We start from the raw sequence: 16,599 nt of genomic DNA on the forward strand, positions 1-16,599 counted from the left end.
CAATTCAAACGATTCAATGCGGACGGATTGTTTCCGACCAAACGTCCGAATCCTGCCAGAGTTGTGGCACAATTTAATGGTGACTAAAAGTTTGTGGTTTCTATGCAACTTGTAAATATTTAATGGGGTTCCATATTGTAGACAGGTGACCCTGTGTGGATTAGAAAAAAAAAAAAAATTCAGACCCAAAATAACACAATGGTGACGACCATAATGGTGCATCTCAATAAAATGTAACAAATCTATACATTACACCTTCTGAATCATTGAAATAAATTACCTTTAAGAGGTAAATGCTCAGTTCCAATGTTCATCCTGGTAATGGTATAAACTGATCTGCAGTTAAGGCCCATCCGTCCGTCCGTCCGTTGTCTTCCGCTTATCCGGGGTCGGGTCGCGGGGGTAGCAGCTTCAGTAGGGAGGCCCAGACGTCCCTCTCCCCAGCCACTTGGGCCAGCTCCTCAGGAGGAATCCCAAGGCGTTCCCAGGCCAGCCGGGAGACATAGTCCCTCCAGCGTGTCCTGGGTCTTCCCCTGGGTCTCCTCCCGGTGGGACGTGCCCGGAACACCTCTCCAGGGAGGCGTCCAGGAGGCATCCTGACCAGATGCCCGAGCCACCTCAACTGGCTCCTCTCGACGTGGAGGAGCAGCGGCTCTACTCTGAGTCCTCCCCGGATGACTGAGCTCCTCACCCTATCTCTAAGGGAGAGCCCAGACACACTACGGAGAAAACTCATTTCAGCCGCTTGTATCCGGGATCTCGTTCTTTCGGTCACGACCCAAAGCTCGTGACCATAGATGAGGGTAGGAACGTAGATCGACCGGTAAATCGAGAGCTTCGCCTTTTGGCTCAGCTCTCTCTTCACCACAACGGATCGGTACAGCGCCCGCTTCACAGCAGACGCTGCACCAATCCGCCTGTCGATCTCCCGCTCCATCTTCCCCTCATTCGTGAACAAGACCCCAAGATACTTGAACTCCTCCACTAGGGGCAGGACATCCTCCCCAACCCGGAGAAGGCACTCTACCCTTTTCCGGTTCAAGACCATGGTCTCGGATTTGGAGGCACTGATTTTCATCAGTGATGGCGGACCAGCGATTCTGGTCCGCCATCCGGCGTCTCAGGAGGGGGAAGCAGTGCAGTATCAACACCGTTTACAGTGGGGGTGGTGTGCTGCTGACCTCGACTCGGGACGTCGTGCGTCGGTGGGCGGAATACTTCGAAGACCTCCTTAATCCCACCAACACGTCTTCCATTGAGGAAGCAGAGCCTGAGGACTCTGGGTCGGGTTCTCCCATCTCTGGTGCTGAGGTTGCCGAGGTTGTTAAAAAGCTCCTCGGTGGCAAGGCTCCGGGGGTGGATGAGATTCGCCCTGAGTACCTTAAGGCTCTGGATGTTGTGGGGCTGTGTTGGTTAACGCGGCTCTGCAACATTGCGTGGACATCGGGGGCAGTTCCCCTGGATTGGCAGACTGGGGTGGTGGTCCCCCTATTTAAAAAGGGGGACCGGAGGGTGTGTTCCAACTACAGAGGAATCACACTCTTAAGCCTCCCTGGTAAGGTCTATTCAGGGGTTCTGGAAAGGAGGGTCCGTCGGATAGTCGAATCTCGGATTCAGGAAGAGCAGTGTGGTTTTCGTCCTGGCCGTGGAACACTGGACCAGCTCTACACCCTCAGCAGGATTCTTGAGGGGGCATGGGAGTTTGCCCAACCAGTCTACATGTGCTTTGTGGATCTGGAGAAGGCATTCGACCGTGTCCCCCGGGGGATCCTGTGGGGGGTACTCCGGGAGTATGGAGTACCGGACCCTTTAATAAGGGCTGTCAGGTCTCTGTACGACCGGTGTCAGAGTCTGGTCCGCATTGCCGGCAGTAAGTCGGACTCGTTTCCGGTGAGAGTTGGACTCCGCCAAGGCTGCCCTTTGTCACCGATTCTGTTCATAACTTTTATGGACAGAATTTCTAGGCGCAGCCAAGGTGTTGAGGGGATCCGCTTTGGTGGCCTTAGGATTGCGTCTCTGCTATTCGCGGATGACGTGGTCCTATTGGCTTCATCAGGGCGTGATCTACAGCTCTCACTGGAGCGGTTCGCAGCCGAGTGCGAAGCGGCCGGGATGAAAATCAGTGCCTCAGTTAAGGCCCAAATTACTTAAATACAATCTGGCAGATTTGCTTATTTTTATGCAATGTTTGTTTCTGATAAAAAATGAGACAAGCATCTTTTCAAAGTGTTACTACTTTTAGAAAAAAAAGGTGTTAAGAAATGGCATGTCAACAATTATTTATACCCATCTACAGTCACTGTGAACCAATTTCACAGCAACAAAACGCTTCTCATAATAACTGCAGCTTTTTGCACGTTTCCATTTTTATTTTAATATTACATCTTTGCTGATGAGCTCCACGTCTCTGAGGTTGGAAGGTCTAACTGCCATCACCCTCATTTTTTTTTAATCTCCCTCCAGACTCTCCATCAGATTCAAGTCTGGGATTTCTAGACCGCTCCAGAATATTGCTTCCAGTCAGAAGGTGTTGGTCAAATTAAATGACTTTAAAGCTAAATCTGCCTGGGTTTTGGATAATTTAGGGCCTCTGTTCACCTACATGCTTCTCTTAATAAATCAGACCGAGGGCTTCTGAGAAAAATAAAAACCACAACATGCGCAGCCTTAGTAACAAAAACTTTTTATTGGCTTCTCTAATCCGTTCATCATCTCAATAACAGGTATAGCCTGGGAAATCATAACACAGGGGGTCTAGAATGAATAAGACAAAGGAACTGAGGGGGACATCTGCTACAAAAATTTGGTATTGAGGTGACAGGAAAAAAAAAAAAAAAAGCCGTACAAAAAAAAAAAAAAAAGTTTTTCATGCATACTGGAAAAAACAAAACAGATTTTTAGTGTTTTTGTACATTTTTGTAAACAATATCCTTCTAGAGATCATATCAAAACACATTATGGCAAGTAACAAAAATAAGGGATATAATGAGAAGAATGTTCTATGAGGCATCTATAATTCAACACTGCTTGGCGTGGATGACTTTTTTTTTTTTTTTCTTTTTCTTTTTTTAATTACAGAAAACAAAAATAATACATTTGCATTTTGATGAGTCGTTTGCTCTAAAAATTGTAAACACAGGCAGTGTTAAAATGATTATACAATATGTCGAACCTATACTACAAATATGTCCACTACATACATACAACGCGTGTCCCTGCTCTTTTTCTTTTTAACGCTTTAATGATATGAGGTATATTTAGGTCAATCTTTTTGTCTTTTTTTTTTCCCCCTCTCCTCCCCTCCATCTCATCTACTCGTTTCTTTTGTCTCTTCTTTAAAAGCATAGTGTGTTTTGGAGTGAAGTTGCTGGTCGGTCAGTCTTTGTTCCGTGTGATCTGAGCAGCTTCGAAGTCTCTGGTGGAGCTGTGGCGCTCGCAGACACGGGGGGGGGGGAAAGGAAGGGGGGGGGGGGCGTCACAGGAAACCAACTAAATTAAATATCAACCCTGGCTGCCGGACAGATTGGCTTTAGCCGAGGAAGACAAAGAAGGCCATTGTTTATTCTCGTGAGTGCAGGGCTGCATTTCGGGTCGGGGAGGCGGACTGGACTCTGGACTGCGTTACTGGAGCCGCTTTCTTGCAATTCATAGAAACCAAAACGACAGGGGGGGGGGGGGATCTGGGTGTAGGTCCGGGACCATTTGCCTGAAAGGATCTGCTACACGGTAAAGTTTGAGTGATGCTATTGGTAAATAAATAGACGGGTGTGCAACCAACACACCCATAATAAGGGATCCAGCATGTCAGCCCAACTCTCCAAAAAGAAAAGAAAAAACAAAAAAAACACTTAAATACAAAGAGGTACTCTCAAAATATTGTATAACAAAATTATGGCGAATCATCTTTTTACAACATCACCCGAAAAACCGCAAAAAAAAAAAATATTATAAAACGAAATAAAAATAAAACGTCCCACCTTTCTTGTCCCTCATGTTCTACCCTTCAAAATAAAAGCATCAAAATACCCTTAAATGCCCAACGGCCGCTGCTATGAAACAGCTCGGCCGACCCCCCCCTTCCCTCCCTCCCCCCCATTCACAGTTTTCTCCTCTTAAAATATAGCAATAACCATTAGCATAATAATCACGTATCACATATGCAAATTGAACGGGTTATTGTTGTTTCCAATGATTTGTTTAAAAAAGTGCTTGTTTGATTCCATTGACATAAGAAAAAAAAAAAGGAACAGCAAAAGGAGTGGAGTAGAAAAGTGGTGACTTATTAAAAAACAAACAGCATTTTAAAAAATAAGAAAATATCACCGTCTGACGCTCGATGCGTCCCGCAGTTACTCCTGGATGGAAACCAGCCGCCCGGCGCTACGAAGCTGGGCGGCGTGCCGCGGGACGCCCGGCGCCCGGCTCTGCTACAGCTGATAGGAAGCCATGAGGGCGGGGCTCTCGGAGGAAACCTGGACGTCTTCACGCTGAGACAACAGTACCGGAAATCTCGACAGAGCTACGCGCCGTACGGACCCAACATTACCGCGTGGTGTAAATTTTGTTCTTACAATAAAAAAAAAAAAAAAAAATAGAAATAAGACAAGAAAAAAGCTTTGTAGTCTCAAAATACGCCTGTAAAAACTGTGCTAATTGCATCTCACAATACAAAGTCTTATTACACAATTTTGCCTATTTTCCTGAGTTTATATGTTTCTTGTAACAGACAATATATACTTTTTTTTTTTTTTTGCCATTTGAATTCTGGGCCTTTCCCTGACACATTGTTATTATTATTGAAATCATCAACATTATTCATTACTTTACAATGGTATGATGATTGATAAAATCACAAAGAGTTCAGAAAAAGGAGGAAAAAACAAAAACAAAACAAACAAAAAAAACAAAACAAGCAAGTTTATAGCTACCCTCTAAATTTTTTTTAAATTACATGTAATTCTACGGTACGTTCATATCAAAAAATCACTACTCTTAAAACAAAACCATAGGCGACTACATGGTAAAAATGAGAATATCTTAAAAAATTGCATTTTGAGGCCATAGAAGACCCTCCCTGGTCATTTTGTATTAACATTTAATGGCAGTGTTCGTAAAAACTAAGCTTTGCTACAGAAATTGGAGCGAGCGTTGGGGTGATGGGGGGCCCGGATGGACAGCGACAAAAAAAAATAAAAAATAAAAAATGGGCCCCCCCTTACAGGCCTCACCTCGTCTGACCCTTATCTGAAACTTTGGCTTGTCGGGGTTTTGGATCCTGTACTCACCGGCTCACTGACGTCAGCTAACAAGCTGGTATACCCTGAGAATTCTGACACCGGAGTCCGTATTCTGTGCTCCACCTCGGCCCCCGGGTCGCTGCCGTAACTCAGAGGGGTCCGCCGGCCAGACTTGAACTGGGAGCCGAAGGCCTGGGCGAAGTTCTCGATCTGGTACGTGGGTTCTTTCGGGGGGTTAAGCGGGGACAGGTCCGGGTAGGACGAGCCGTTGGAGGCTGCCGCGCCGCCGCCGCCGGCCTTGGACTGCGGCCCCTTGGAGCCCTCGGCGGGGGCGGTGAGCTCCTGCGGCGGCAGGGTGAAGGTGCCCGGGGAGTGCTGCTTCTCCAGCTGCTCGGTCAGCTCCTGAGACGGGGTCAGCTGCTGGTGGCCGGTGGACTCCAGGCTGAGGTGGTAGCCCGCCTGAGAGGGGGATCCGACGAGCATGCCGTAATGGGACTTGGAGGAGGACGAAGAGGAGGCCGACGATGGTGGGGCGATGGGCAGAGGCGAGGAGACGGCAGGCGGGTAGCCGCAATCCAGAGAGGAGGTGCTGTACGCGTGTTTGTCGGAGAACAGGGGGCCCGTGGGGCTGGAGCTGCTGGACAGGAGAGGGAAGGGACCCGTGGGGCCGAGGCTGGGGAAGGGTCCGCTGTGGCTGGTGCGCTCCAGGGCCTGGAGCAGGAACTTCGAGTACTCGCTCATCACGGCCGTTTTGTCGCCGCCGTTGGGGGAATCGTCCTCCAACTCGGGGGTGACGGGGGCCGCCGGCTGGAGGTCGACGTGGTGCGGGTGGTCCGGCAGGTCGAACGTCACGTCGTGGTGGCTTCCGTCTGGCTTGTGGCTGTAATGATCGAGCAGGCTTTGCAGCACCTCGTCTGGGATGCCCGACTTGTCGTGTTTGAGCTCCAGCGGCGAGGAGTCCAGCATGGCCAGGGTGGGCTCCGGCCCCAGGGAACCCTGGATCACGTTGTTACCCTGGGGCGCCATGTGAAGAGAGCCGGCTCCGTAGTCGTTGTTGACCGCGTGGAGGTAGCGCCGCTTTTTGACGAACTGCATGGCGTCGTCGTAGTTGCTGCTGGTGGTGGGGCCGGGCTTGTTGCCCCCGGGTCCCTGGAGGAGACCCATGTTATCGAGGGCAGAGCCCTCCACGTGGCCCATGGCGTCGGCTTTCTGGCCTAACAGCTTCTGTCCGTCGGCGCCGCCTTCCAGAGACAGGAGGCCCTTGTCCAGCCCTTTGCGTCCAGTTTTCTTAAAGACCAACTTGGGGGCACGGCCCTGCATGGTGGGGTCAGAGCCGGAGGGGTGCTCCATAGCGAAGTCCTGCAGGCCCAGGTCACGGGCCATCCCCCCAGTGGAAGCTGCTGCTGCTGCCGAGGCGTTCTTTTTCCTCTTGCGTTCGCCACCTTCGCCGTTTTTGGACTTTGCCCTCTTGCGTCCGGAGGTGGTTGGGTTTCCCTGAGAGAGTGAATAGCTGCCTTGGCCTAGCTCCGCTTCACTGAGCTCCAGCATGCTTGGATCTAGAACCTTTTTTATGGCTTCTCCACAAGTCCGTTTGTGCTTCAGTAACCGGTCTGTTCTTGAGAAAAACTGAAAGGAGATGAGACCACGTTTAGACACGGACATTTCTCCACCCCACTAAAGATAATATAAACACAAAGTTGAACTTGTAAACTACCAAAAGTACTAACGCACTGCAAAAACGGATGCAAAAACAAGTAAAATGTTCTTAAAAGTTAGTCTATTTGTCCTCGATTTGAGCCAGTAAATATGATTATCTACCAATGGAATGAGTATTTTTACCCCTAAAATAAGATAATTAGACATACTGCACTTGAAATAAGATGATGAAGATGAATTGTTCCTATTTTAAGAGGAAAAAATCTTATTCCATTGGCAAATAGTCTTATTTACCTGCTCAAATCCAGGACAAATACACTTATTTTAAGAAAATGTAACTTATTTTTAGTTCTGTTTTTGCAGTGCGGCTAAACCAAAACTCAACTAGTGAACTAATTATAGGTGGAAAAAGGAACTACCTGTTGGCATGTGTCGCAGCGGTAAGGCTTCTCGCCGCTGTGTGTCCTTTTGTGTCGTTCCATGTGGTACTTCTGGATAAAGCGCATGTTACACTGGTCACAGCTGAAAGGTTTTTCCCCTGGAAAAGAAACAGCAAGAGAGTCTCAATCTGTGCTGCGTCAGCAAAGATTACGGCAGGAAATCCTTCATGCCGTAGTGCGAACCACTTCTCAGACTCACCACTGTGGATCTTCTCATGCCGCTGAAGCAGGTATTTCTGAATGAAGCTCATGTTACATTGACTACAACGGAAAGGCCTCTCACCTGTACAACCAAGAACAAAAACGTTTGCACACAACATGAAAGAAAACCCAACAACAGGCTAAAAGCACGGGCAACATGGCAGAAGGACAAGACAGAGATCTGGTCTTTTGGAAAGAGACTTATTTTAAATGACATTTTCGTCTCTTTGTGCTTTGGATATTTTTTTAAACGATTTACTGTAGTTTTCGAACTATATGGCACACTTAAAATCCTTACATTTTATCAAAAATTGATGGTGTGCCTTATATATGATTACTGTTGTGCTTACCGACTGATTTTATGTGGGACAATGTGCTCAAAAATCTGTTACAATGTGTAAGTAAGACTTTGGTTAGCAACAAAGCCGCTCCGCTCAGTGGATATTCAGAGCATTACGGTACACTGTGTCACTACCTGAGGACCCCTGAGCTGTCTACAAGACTGCCTGACTGTAATGTCTAAACTAGAACTACATTCATGTAAGGGCAGCCTGGAGTATGCGCTAATAATAAACCAAGGAAGTTAATCCAATATGAAAGCTACGTTTATTTTGGCCTTATGTTAGTCCAGCTACTCTGTCCTTCCAGCAGAGACGGATAGCTAGGGCTGGACGATAATTCAATAACAATATATATCGATCGATAGACATGTGGCGCGATAGAAAAAAATAGAATCGATAAAAGTTCGATAGAGACAGTTTTCCTTCCTTCCGTTCAGCCTATCATATTAGTTGTTGCTACAGTCACTACTTCCTCTCGACCAATCGTAATCGCGGACCCAGGCACGCCGTCACAAAGCACCGCCCTCTCAAACCACGTGAATATGTCGCAGCAAGGAGCAGCGGAGGAAACGATCCCAAAACGGGGTTTTACTAGATCGCCAGTCTGACAGAAATAAACCACAGTGATTTGTAAAATTTGCAAGGGACCGGTAAAAGCAAAGTCTGGTAACGCAACCAACTTGTTTCATCACATAAGACGCTGACACCACAGCAGCGCGAGCCCATTCAGTCCCGCGCTGCTGCGGGTCTTCTTAGGATAGGTCTGTAATTAATGATCAAACGCGTCCTTTAGGTGTCGGTAATATATTTAAAGTGGGTTTGCTCCACATGGAAGACAGCTGCAGCAGTGAGATAATCTAGTTTTATTTTTAGTTGATATAACTTTTTTACCAGAAACTTTAAGGAATCTCTCCATAGCATTACGTACTCTTTAAACAGTTTAATATTTAGACTCGTCTGTTGGTTGCACTTTATGTTCAACAAGGATTGATGTCCAACTAAAAAAAAAAAAGCCATTTTCTTGAATAATAATATTCTGATTAATAAAAACTGTTAAGTCTCTTGATTTAAAACAGTCTTTGTTTACAAACATCTTTATTTACAGGTTTTTTTGTAGCTTGTGGTCAATGTAACAATCTTGGTTGAAATATTTAGCAATTTGGATTTTTGGCTGAATCGTACAGTCCTAGCGGAGCTATATCTCCATCAGTCAATGGGAGAGAGGCGGGGGCCATCTTGGACAGGTCACTATGCAACCACAGGCCAAAACAACCAATTTAGAGAGACCAATGAACCTATAATGCGCTGCACACTGGCACAGTTGGCAGCACTGCAGCGTTGCAGCAAGAGGTCCTGGGTTCTAATGCTGGTGTGAGATTTGAGTTGTGTGGATTCCCTCCAGCTACTCCGGCTTCCTCCCACACTCCAAAAACATGAAAGTTAGGTTAACTGGAGTGTATGAGTTAAAAAAAAGGCGGTTTTCCTCTGTAAATACTAGAGATGGGTACCTTTCACATTTATACGAATACGGTACTGATGCCCGGTACGTAATTTTGGTTAGAATTTGATAATAAAATCTCAAAATGCTTCCATTTAAACATATCTATCTGTCGATATATGAACTTTAACGACAGCTCTGATACGTTTGGAACTACAAATAAACTTGAACTTTAATGCACTGCTTGAATCATCGCAGCTAAAAACAAATTTGACCAAAAAGACAGATATCAGAGGCACACAGGGAAAACGAGGTGAATAAGTGACTGAAGCTGTGTGAATCACATTCAGGCAATTATTTTAATGCAACAGTTTCAGAAAATAAAAAAAAGGCATCATGAAAAACATTTATACCGCTTTGTAATCAAGGGCGGGATAGGTTTTGTAATGTAGGAGTGGGTCTCCCCTCAGCTCTGGCTGCAGGTGGGGTTTTCAGGACGAGGCAGCGGTCTGGAAAACGGCGCTTGTGGGGGGTGGGAAGGGGCTCATGGCAGCACTCGCTGCAGAACGATCGGTGCGTTGTTTAAAAATATATAAACATTGCTGCGGTCCCAATATTTCACTTTAAGTGGTAGTTTAAATCACAAGCAGTTCACTAAGGCTGCAGCAGAGGGCAGTATAGCGTCAGAGCACCCCCATCACATGGCTGCAGCTCCATGCAGTATTGGCAGAACAAGAAGGCACTAAAGGTGTTAATGTTGCGCTTTCTTTGATACAAAATCAACTTTTAGATTGATTTTAGGCGAGAATATGGCTGTAAAGCTTGGTTTATCAAAACTGCTCAACATTTTTACACTAGGCTATTGTTTAAAATCGTTTTACACATTAAGCAACGTTAAATGCTTGTAAGCCAAAAGACTGTTTTAAAAACATTTTTACACTAAATAAAATCTATGTTGATAGAAATATATAAAATAAACTAATTCAGTTAAATTTATAACACTTTACCAAGGATAAAGCTAATAAAGGAGAGTGACAAGAGGCAATAGAGGCGTTGAAAGGTGTGGAGACAAGAACAAGGGAGGCAAAATATTTTTACAAGCAACTGAAGTGATGATGGAGATCATACAATTTGTCAACTAATTGAAAAAAATCGACAGATTAGTCAATAATGAACCCTCTTTGTTGCTAGTTGCTTTTTTTTTTTTTTTTTTTTTAAACTTGCTAGGAGGGTCTGAAAAGTCACCAAATTACGTCGCTAAGCTGGGAACTGAGACCAGGTGCTTCCTCAGCTAACAATTACTCCTGCTGCTACGTCACGTCACTAATACTGCAGCGAAGGTAATCTGCGTAGTACTTTGAAACTTTGTTGCCACTGACGTCATTACGGTCTTGTGCGTGCAAGGCTGTGTTCATATCCAGCATGGGAAAAAAATTTTAAAAAAAATAACAATTTTTTTTTTAAAAAAATCGGCTACTTTTCCACGCCCTCAGTGTTAAAAAGGTGCGTTTAGGTACTGAAACATGGTACCGTTAGATTTAATGTGAATAAGTACTCGATAGTACCAACAGAATACGGTCGGTAGCTATAAAAGCACAGAATTCGGTACCGATCCCTAGTAAATATAACCGGTGCAGTTAAGCTTATTAAGTGCTTTGCATGAGATGAACAGAACCAGGAAACCTGCAAGTCAACAATTAATTGTTGATTAAAACTGATTTTATTACTCTAACCTGTCAGGAGGTTTTCAGCTTTCTTAAAGGTCCGCCTAAGGCTCTTTTTAAAAATAAATATGGCCTTTTTTGTCCCATCTAGTGTCAAGTTTGTTCCACACTTCCAGTGTTTTGGAGCCGTTGTTGCCTTTCAGTGTTTGTATTTACTGGGCTCTATTAAATCTGTTTCTGTTCCTAATTCTATTCTTTCTGAACCCTTTAGGAGTTCAGAAAGGAGAGACAACAAATTGATTTCAAAGCTTTAAAAAAAATCTGTCATTTACCTCTATACTTTTGTAAGATAAAAAAAAAATGAAACTCTTCTGATACGACGCACATTTAATGAATGCAGTTTAACGTGTTAAATCCAGCCGTGCTGTCTCAGGTTTGCTGGATTTTTTTCTATTTCTAAGGAATATCACTTTTGGATAATATTTCAATGCTATTATTTAATTAATTGCCGTTTAGTAAACGTAACTTAGATTTTGCAAAATTAAAAAAAAAAATCCAGAATTTTGCCGATTTAAGTCTTTTTAAAAAAAAAAAAATCATATAAGCAAAAAACAAACCACTTTCCAGGTAATTCTAAAGGGGGTTTGGTTTTAACAAAATAGAATTAAAAACGCAGCAAACACCATCATAACAATTTACAGTGAATAAACAATGACAAAACAAACAAGGAACACTTCTAAAAATGTTTTCTCATGGGTTGACGTCTATTAGTTTGTTTGAAATACATTCATAAAATTTTGCTTTTGCACAGAACTGTATATTTTCAGAGCCAGAAAACCAAACCAAAGGGTGACTTTTCCTTAAAAATGTGATGAGGTCAGATCCAAAGAGCCAAATGAAGAATTCCCAGCAAAGAGCGTGACTCAGATGCAGGGAAACACATGAGTGATCATTGAGTCACCGCTGCAGTTACTGCATGTCTGGCTTTGAGTGTTTGAAGCATAAATTTTATTTTATACCACCAGACTTCGCTAAGAGGGTCCTAACCAGATACTGATTTAAATCATTTAAAAATAAAGGGTGTGGAGCTCAATCTAGCTTAACAGCCTACACCAGATCAGTCAGTGACTCAAAGACTCCTTTCCTCTGCAGCTGATTTAACGTTTGAGATTCAAATAGGAATCAAATATTGTGGTGTAGGACATAATTTAGACCCAGGGGTCACCAACCTTTTTGAAACTGAGAGCTACTTCATTGGCGGTGTGTCACACAAAGGGCTATAGTACTGATCTTTGAACTAGAAGAGTCAGAGTTCTCCTTAACTTTATGTAAAATGAACACATTTTTCATGCTTTGTTATAGATGTTGTCATCTTTAAATCTATATAAATGCAGGTGTGAATAAACATGAAGAGTAACGAGATAAAATAAAGTTTTAGATGCGGCTCACTGGCTGGTTGTGCTGTTTTTAGAACAGGCTTGTGGGGGCACCATGTTGGTGATCCCTGCTTTAGATGAACTTTTAGTAAATGAAAATAAAGGGGAAGTCGCACCTGTGTGTATGAGCACATGTCTACGTAAGTGGTAGGAGCTGCGGAAAGCAGCGTTGCAGTGCTCACAGATATGTGGTTTTGAGTTCGGGGATAGGCAGGCTCCGTCCCCATCCAACATCATAGCCTACAGAGAAGGAGCAGAGAAACGGTTTTTGTTTTATTCTTTCAAACATTTTTTTAGTTTACCGATAAAAGATGGGGGACATCTCATGGATTAACCTTTGAAGGATCATTGCGTTTCCTCCGGGCTTTGCCTCCTTGCCCATCCCCATTGCTCCTTCGGCCTCTTCTACCTGAGGACTCTTTTGGCTCTTTACCTGGTCTTCCAGGCATCTGAAAGAAAAAAGAAGATGTTTTTTTTTTTTAAAGGAAGCCAATTTAAATTTCTTCCTTTGAAGAGAAAAGAAGATAAAAAAATAATGATAATAATTCGTGCCAAAGGTGCTTGTTACCTGTTCTCCCAAAGTACGAACATTGCTGAGGCTAAGGTCATGCAGGAGCATGTTCTGGTGATTTTGGTGCTGGTTGACGAACGACATATCAGGCACGTCAGTACCGCTCTTCCCCGTGCCCCCTCCAGGACAGTTGACCCCTACTCCTCCGCCCCCGCTGTAGAGGGGCATCCGGTAATCCAGCTCGCTCAGCCGCTCCTGTTTAATGCCCATGCTGTGGAGGAAGCCCCCCGTGTTGCCTGCCGCCGAGCCCTGGTGATCCGGGGGCGAGTCCCGCTCTTTTTTCAGGATCATCTCTTGGGGAAGCTCGCCGATGACGGACTGGGATGCCAGCCGCGTAAAGCTGGTGACCGGTGGCAAGTGGCTGAACATAAACATACCTGGTGCGAAATTGGGGTCCATGCCTCCATTGCGCAAAAACTCATTGCCCAACTTGTCTTGAATAATACTCATGGTGATGCTTTACTTTGTGCCAGGGGGGAGAAGGAGGGTAATTAAGCTAATGAGGAAGGCAGGAGGAGACCATTCTGGAGAAAGGGGACAGATAAAAAGGCACGTCTTCATGACAAGACAGAAAAGTGTTGAACGCAGACCTGAAAGCAACATTTGGTTAGCTGCACTGTTAGTGCTTCAAAATACCGTCAGGTGTTACTGCAGACATTTTGGTTGCGTAAAAGTAACGCACAAAAAGAAATCATCTGTATTGTGAAAAGCTGAGGATAAGTAAAAAGAAAAAACAAGCAGACGGCGACAGCTAAGTTGTATGACATAAAAAAATAATGCGAAAGAAAGCAATCTAATGATAAATCTCGGATATTCTTAAACTCTTAATCTCAACTGTTATTGTTTCTCTGTAAACCACTGAAACACTCCCGACCGTCACTGTGCACCAAGGTCACGGTCAGAGACGAACCGAGGGACCAGATGGTGACTGGAGCCATACCGTTTGCAGCTCGAGTCGCCCGTATCTGCCCTAAATGATAAGTCGGTAGAATTTTAAAATCAGATATTTATTAAACAGTTAACAAATAAATAAAAAGAAAATTAAGAAGCTTTTCAAAAAGAAGCAAAACCTGCCTGTGGGGAGGTCCAGGTTTAATAGAGAGAGCCAGACTTTCCGAAGATAACAGGAAGGCTAAACGTAATAACTTACAGCAAAGTTAAAGCAGAAATTTCCGTTTTAGTTAAGCTAGTCGTGCTCGGCGCTGATATGACGCGCTCAAGTAGCCTTGAAAGTCAACTCTAATGACTTTGTCTCCTCAGAGCTTGAGATACTGTCTCACGCTCTCTTTAATAACAACCACTCACAGCAGGAGCGCTAACAGATGTTTTCAACACCTTTTCTTGCAGCTCCTAAAGAGGAATCTTGTATTGGTGCTGTAAAGGTTTACAAAAGCCTGAGATTGAAAATCAGCTGCTTGGGCAACATGATATTATCACAACATGCAACTGCAGCGTTAGGTTTCTGTAGTATTGAAACCACCATTATCCTTCTTCATGTGTGGGCTTCAAGGACAATGAAGTCAATTTAACTGGGTAGATATAATATTATTATATTATTGGCAACGACTGAATTATATCTGGCTGACAAGCGTTGCAGCTGCAAAAATCACAACTTTACGCTGCGATGTCGGTTCGATTTATTGCACAGCTCCCAACGTGCAGTACTGAAAAAAAAAAAAAATAAAGCAGACAACATGCCAGTACGTTGTATGATCTTAGCTATGTACATAATGGATAAAAGGACAAAACGGCTAATTCAACTCCTATCTTAATCTCAACTACAGGCCCTTTTCCACTAAAACAGCCCGGTAGTCACTTTGAAGTACGGCCGTCACCTCAGAAGAATTTCTTTGCAGACATTTTTTCACCTATTTTTGTGTTGAAACACCTTATGAAATGACGCGTCAGATAAACATCCATGTATATTCATCTTAAATAGCGCTGTAACTACATTGTATGTGAGGATATTTAATGCAAATCATTGATTTAACTGCAGCTTTTATATAAAATCTCTTAATAAAACAAAAAATAAGAGGGGAAAAAAACCTAACATAGCATTTGAGGCGTTCTGGTATTGTTGGGAATTCAGCAGCACATGTGACTTGGACTGTAGCCAAAACATGATTGGTAGGATGGCTTTAGAGCTTTTTAAACACGCATCTCTATTGTTTTCACACTCTAAACGAAGCTAAACGTGTTCCTTGTAACTTCACAAAAAAAACCCCGCACAATTACAAAAGCCCAGAGGGCTAGCTAAATAATGCTAGCTAATAAACCCCCCGGCCTAAAAAAAACAACAACCACGAAACAAAAACAATATTTAGGTCAAATCTGGGGATTCGTGTCGGGGTTATATTAAGACAAGCGCAGTCCGGCGACTTTTCAGTGAGACGTGTAGCTAAACACGTACAGCGGACACGCCGACGTAAGAATTTATTGTTTAGTCTAGACCTGCTGACCATTTGGCTACGCGACGCCGCAACCGAACAGAAAACGGATGAGCTTTTGTGATGCATAATAGTTAGCCGGCTAGTTAGCATAGTTAGCCTGCTACAATGAGACAATCAAAGCATCTCTGCGCCCTCAACCAAAACAATCAATCCAGTCGCCCTAAAACCCCATTTATGCCGGTCAAACGAACCGGCGATAGCATTAGAAATGAAAAGACACCACGTTTAAAACCTAGACGTGGTCAATAATGTAAAATATTGTAAAGAGAATAGATAAAAAAAATTCACCAATGTAACGTTTTAGCATGTTACCTGGAGTTGCTATTAAGCTAGCTGAGGCTAAGACGGGACTCGTGATTTAATGCGATTCGCACGTTTATCAAACCCGATGAGAAAGTGATACTTTTTTCTTTTCTTTTTCTTTTAGAAAGCACCCACAAGTCTGAGATTATACAAACAAGGTGTGAAATATTTATATAGGTTTCATTAAACGGGGCAAAAAAAGAGCACGTTTGCTTTGAAGTTGTGTCTGCGGCACGTATTGCTCATTCTCCGATTCCCCAGCTTTGATGACGCCCGTGAAATCAAATCTGTCTGGCTGCGACCAGCGCTGGCGCTCTATTTATTGATAGCCAACTTTAAGCTTTAATTAGCCGCGTTTTTTTTAAATAAATGAATAAAAATAAAGCCTACCACGCTCCTCCATCAGGCGACCGGTCTCCGAGTAGCTTGAAAACGCCGAGCGGAAGAAAACTACTCACTTCGGGGGGGGGGGGGGGGGGGGGGGAGTCGGGTTCATAACAATCAAGCCGCCACGAGCTAGCAGGTTAGCTAGCGGGTTAGCTTCCTAGCTGCCCTGTCTGAGAGCCGCATTAGGGCCCATGCAACAGAAACAATGATGCTGCGGCTCCGCGCATCTCCCCTTTGCGCCTTAGCCACGCAATTGTTCGGCCGAATCTCGACAAAGGCTCCGCGCTCGACCCAAACAAAACGCACTCTCGCTTCCCACTCACCCACGCATGACCGCAGCTGGCTTTCGACCGTGCCTAGATTCTCTCCGTGCTCGCCTCCGACGGGGTTTTATTGCCAAAACATTGTTCTCCGGCGGCTGCTGCTGTCTTCCATCTTGTCCCGGAGCGGGGAATTGTGGGTGCAGCGGACGGGT

General features: G+C 44.4%; 1 protein-coding gene across 3 annotated transcripts; it reads right to left on the reverse strand.

The window, feature by feature from the left end:
* Window positions 1-2,667: 2,667 nt before the first annotated feature.
* znf281b (zinc finger protein 281b) lies at window positions 2,668-16,599 on the reverse strand. 3 transcript variants are annotated; one of them, XM_021308082.2, is made up of 7 exons: window positions 16,448-16,599; window positions 12,982-13,508; window positions 12,749-12,862; window positions 12,596-12,653; window positions 7,533-7,616; window positions 7,313-7,431; window positions 2,668-6,863 (listed from the first exon to the last, which is right to left on the reverse strand). In XM_021308082.2, the coding sequence occupies exons 2-7, from the start codon at window positions 13,432-13,434 to the stop codon at window positions 5,241-5,243; spliced, it is 2,451 nt and encodes an 816-aa protein (XP_021163757.2). In that variant the 5' UTR covers window positions 13,435-13,508; window positions 16,448-16,599; the 3' UTR covers window positions 2,668-5,240. The 3 variants fall into 3 exon arrangements, with proteins under 3 accessions (XP_021163757.2, XP_012737021.2, XP_035997694.1); XM_012881567.3 differs by having other exon boundaries at window positions 12,530-12,653; window positions 16,448-16,598; XM_036141801.1 differs by lacking the exon at window positions 16,448-16,599 and adding an exon at window positions 16,128-16,215 and having other exon boundaries at window positions 12,530-12,653.

Source organism: Fundulus heteroclitus, chromosome 10, assembly GCF_011125445.2.
Source record: "Fundulus heteroclitus isolate FHET01 chromosome 10, MU-UCD_Fhet_4.1, whole genome shotgun sequence".
NCBI lineage: Eukaryota > Metazoa > Chordata > Actinopteri > Cyprinodontiformes > Fundulidae > Fundulus > Fundulus heteroclitus.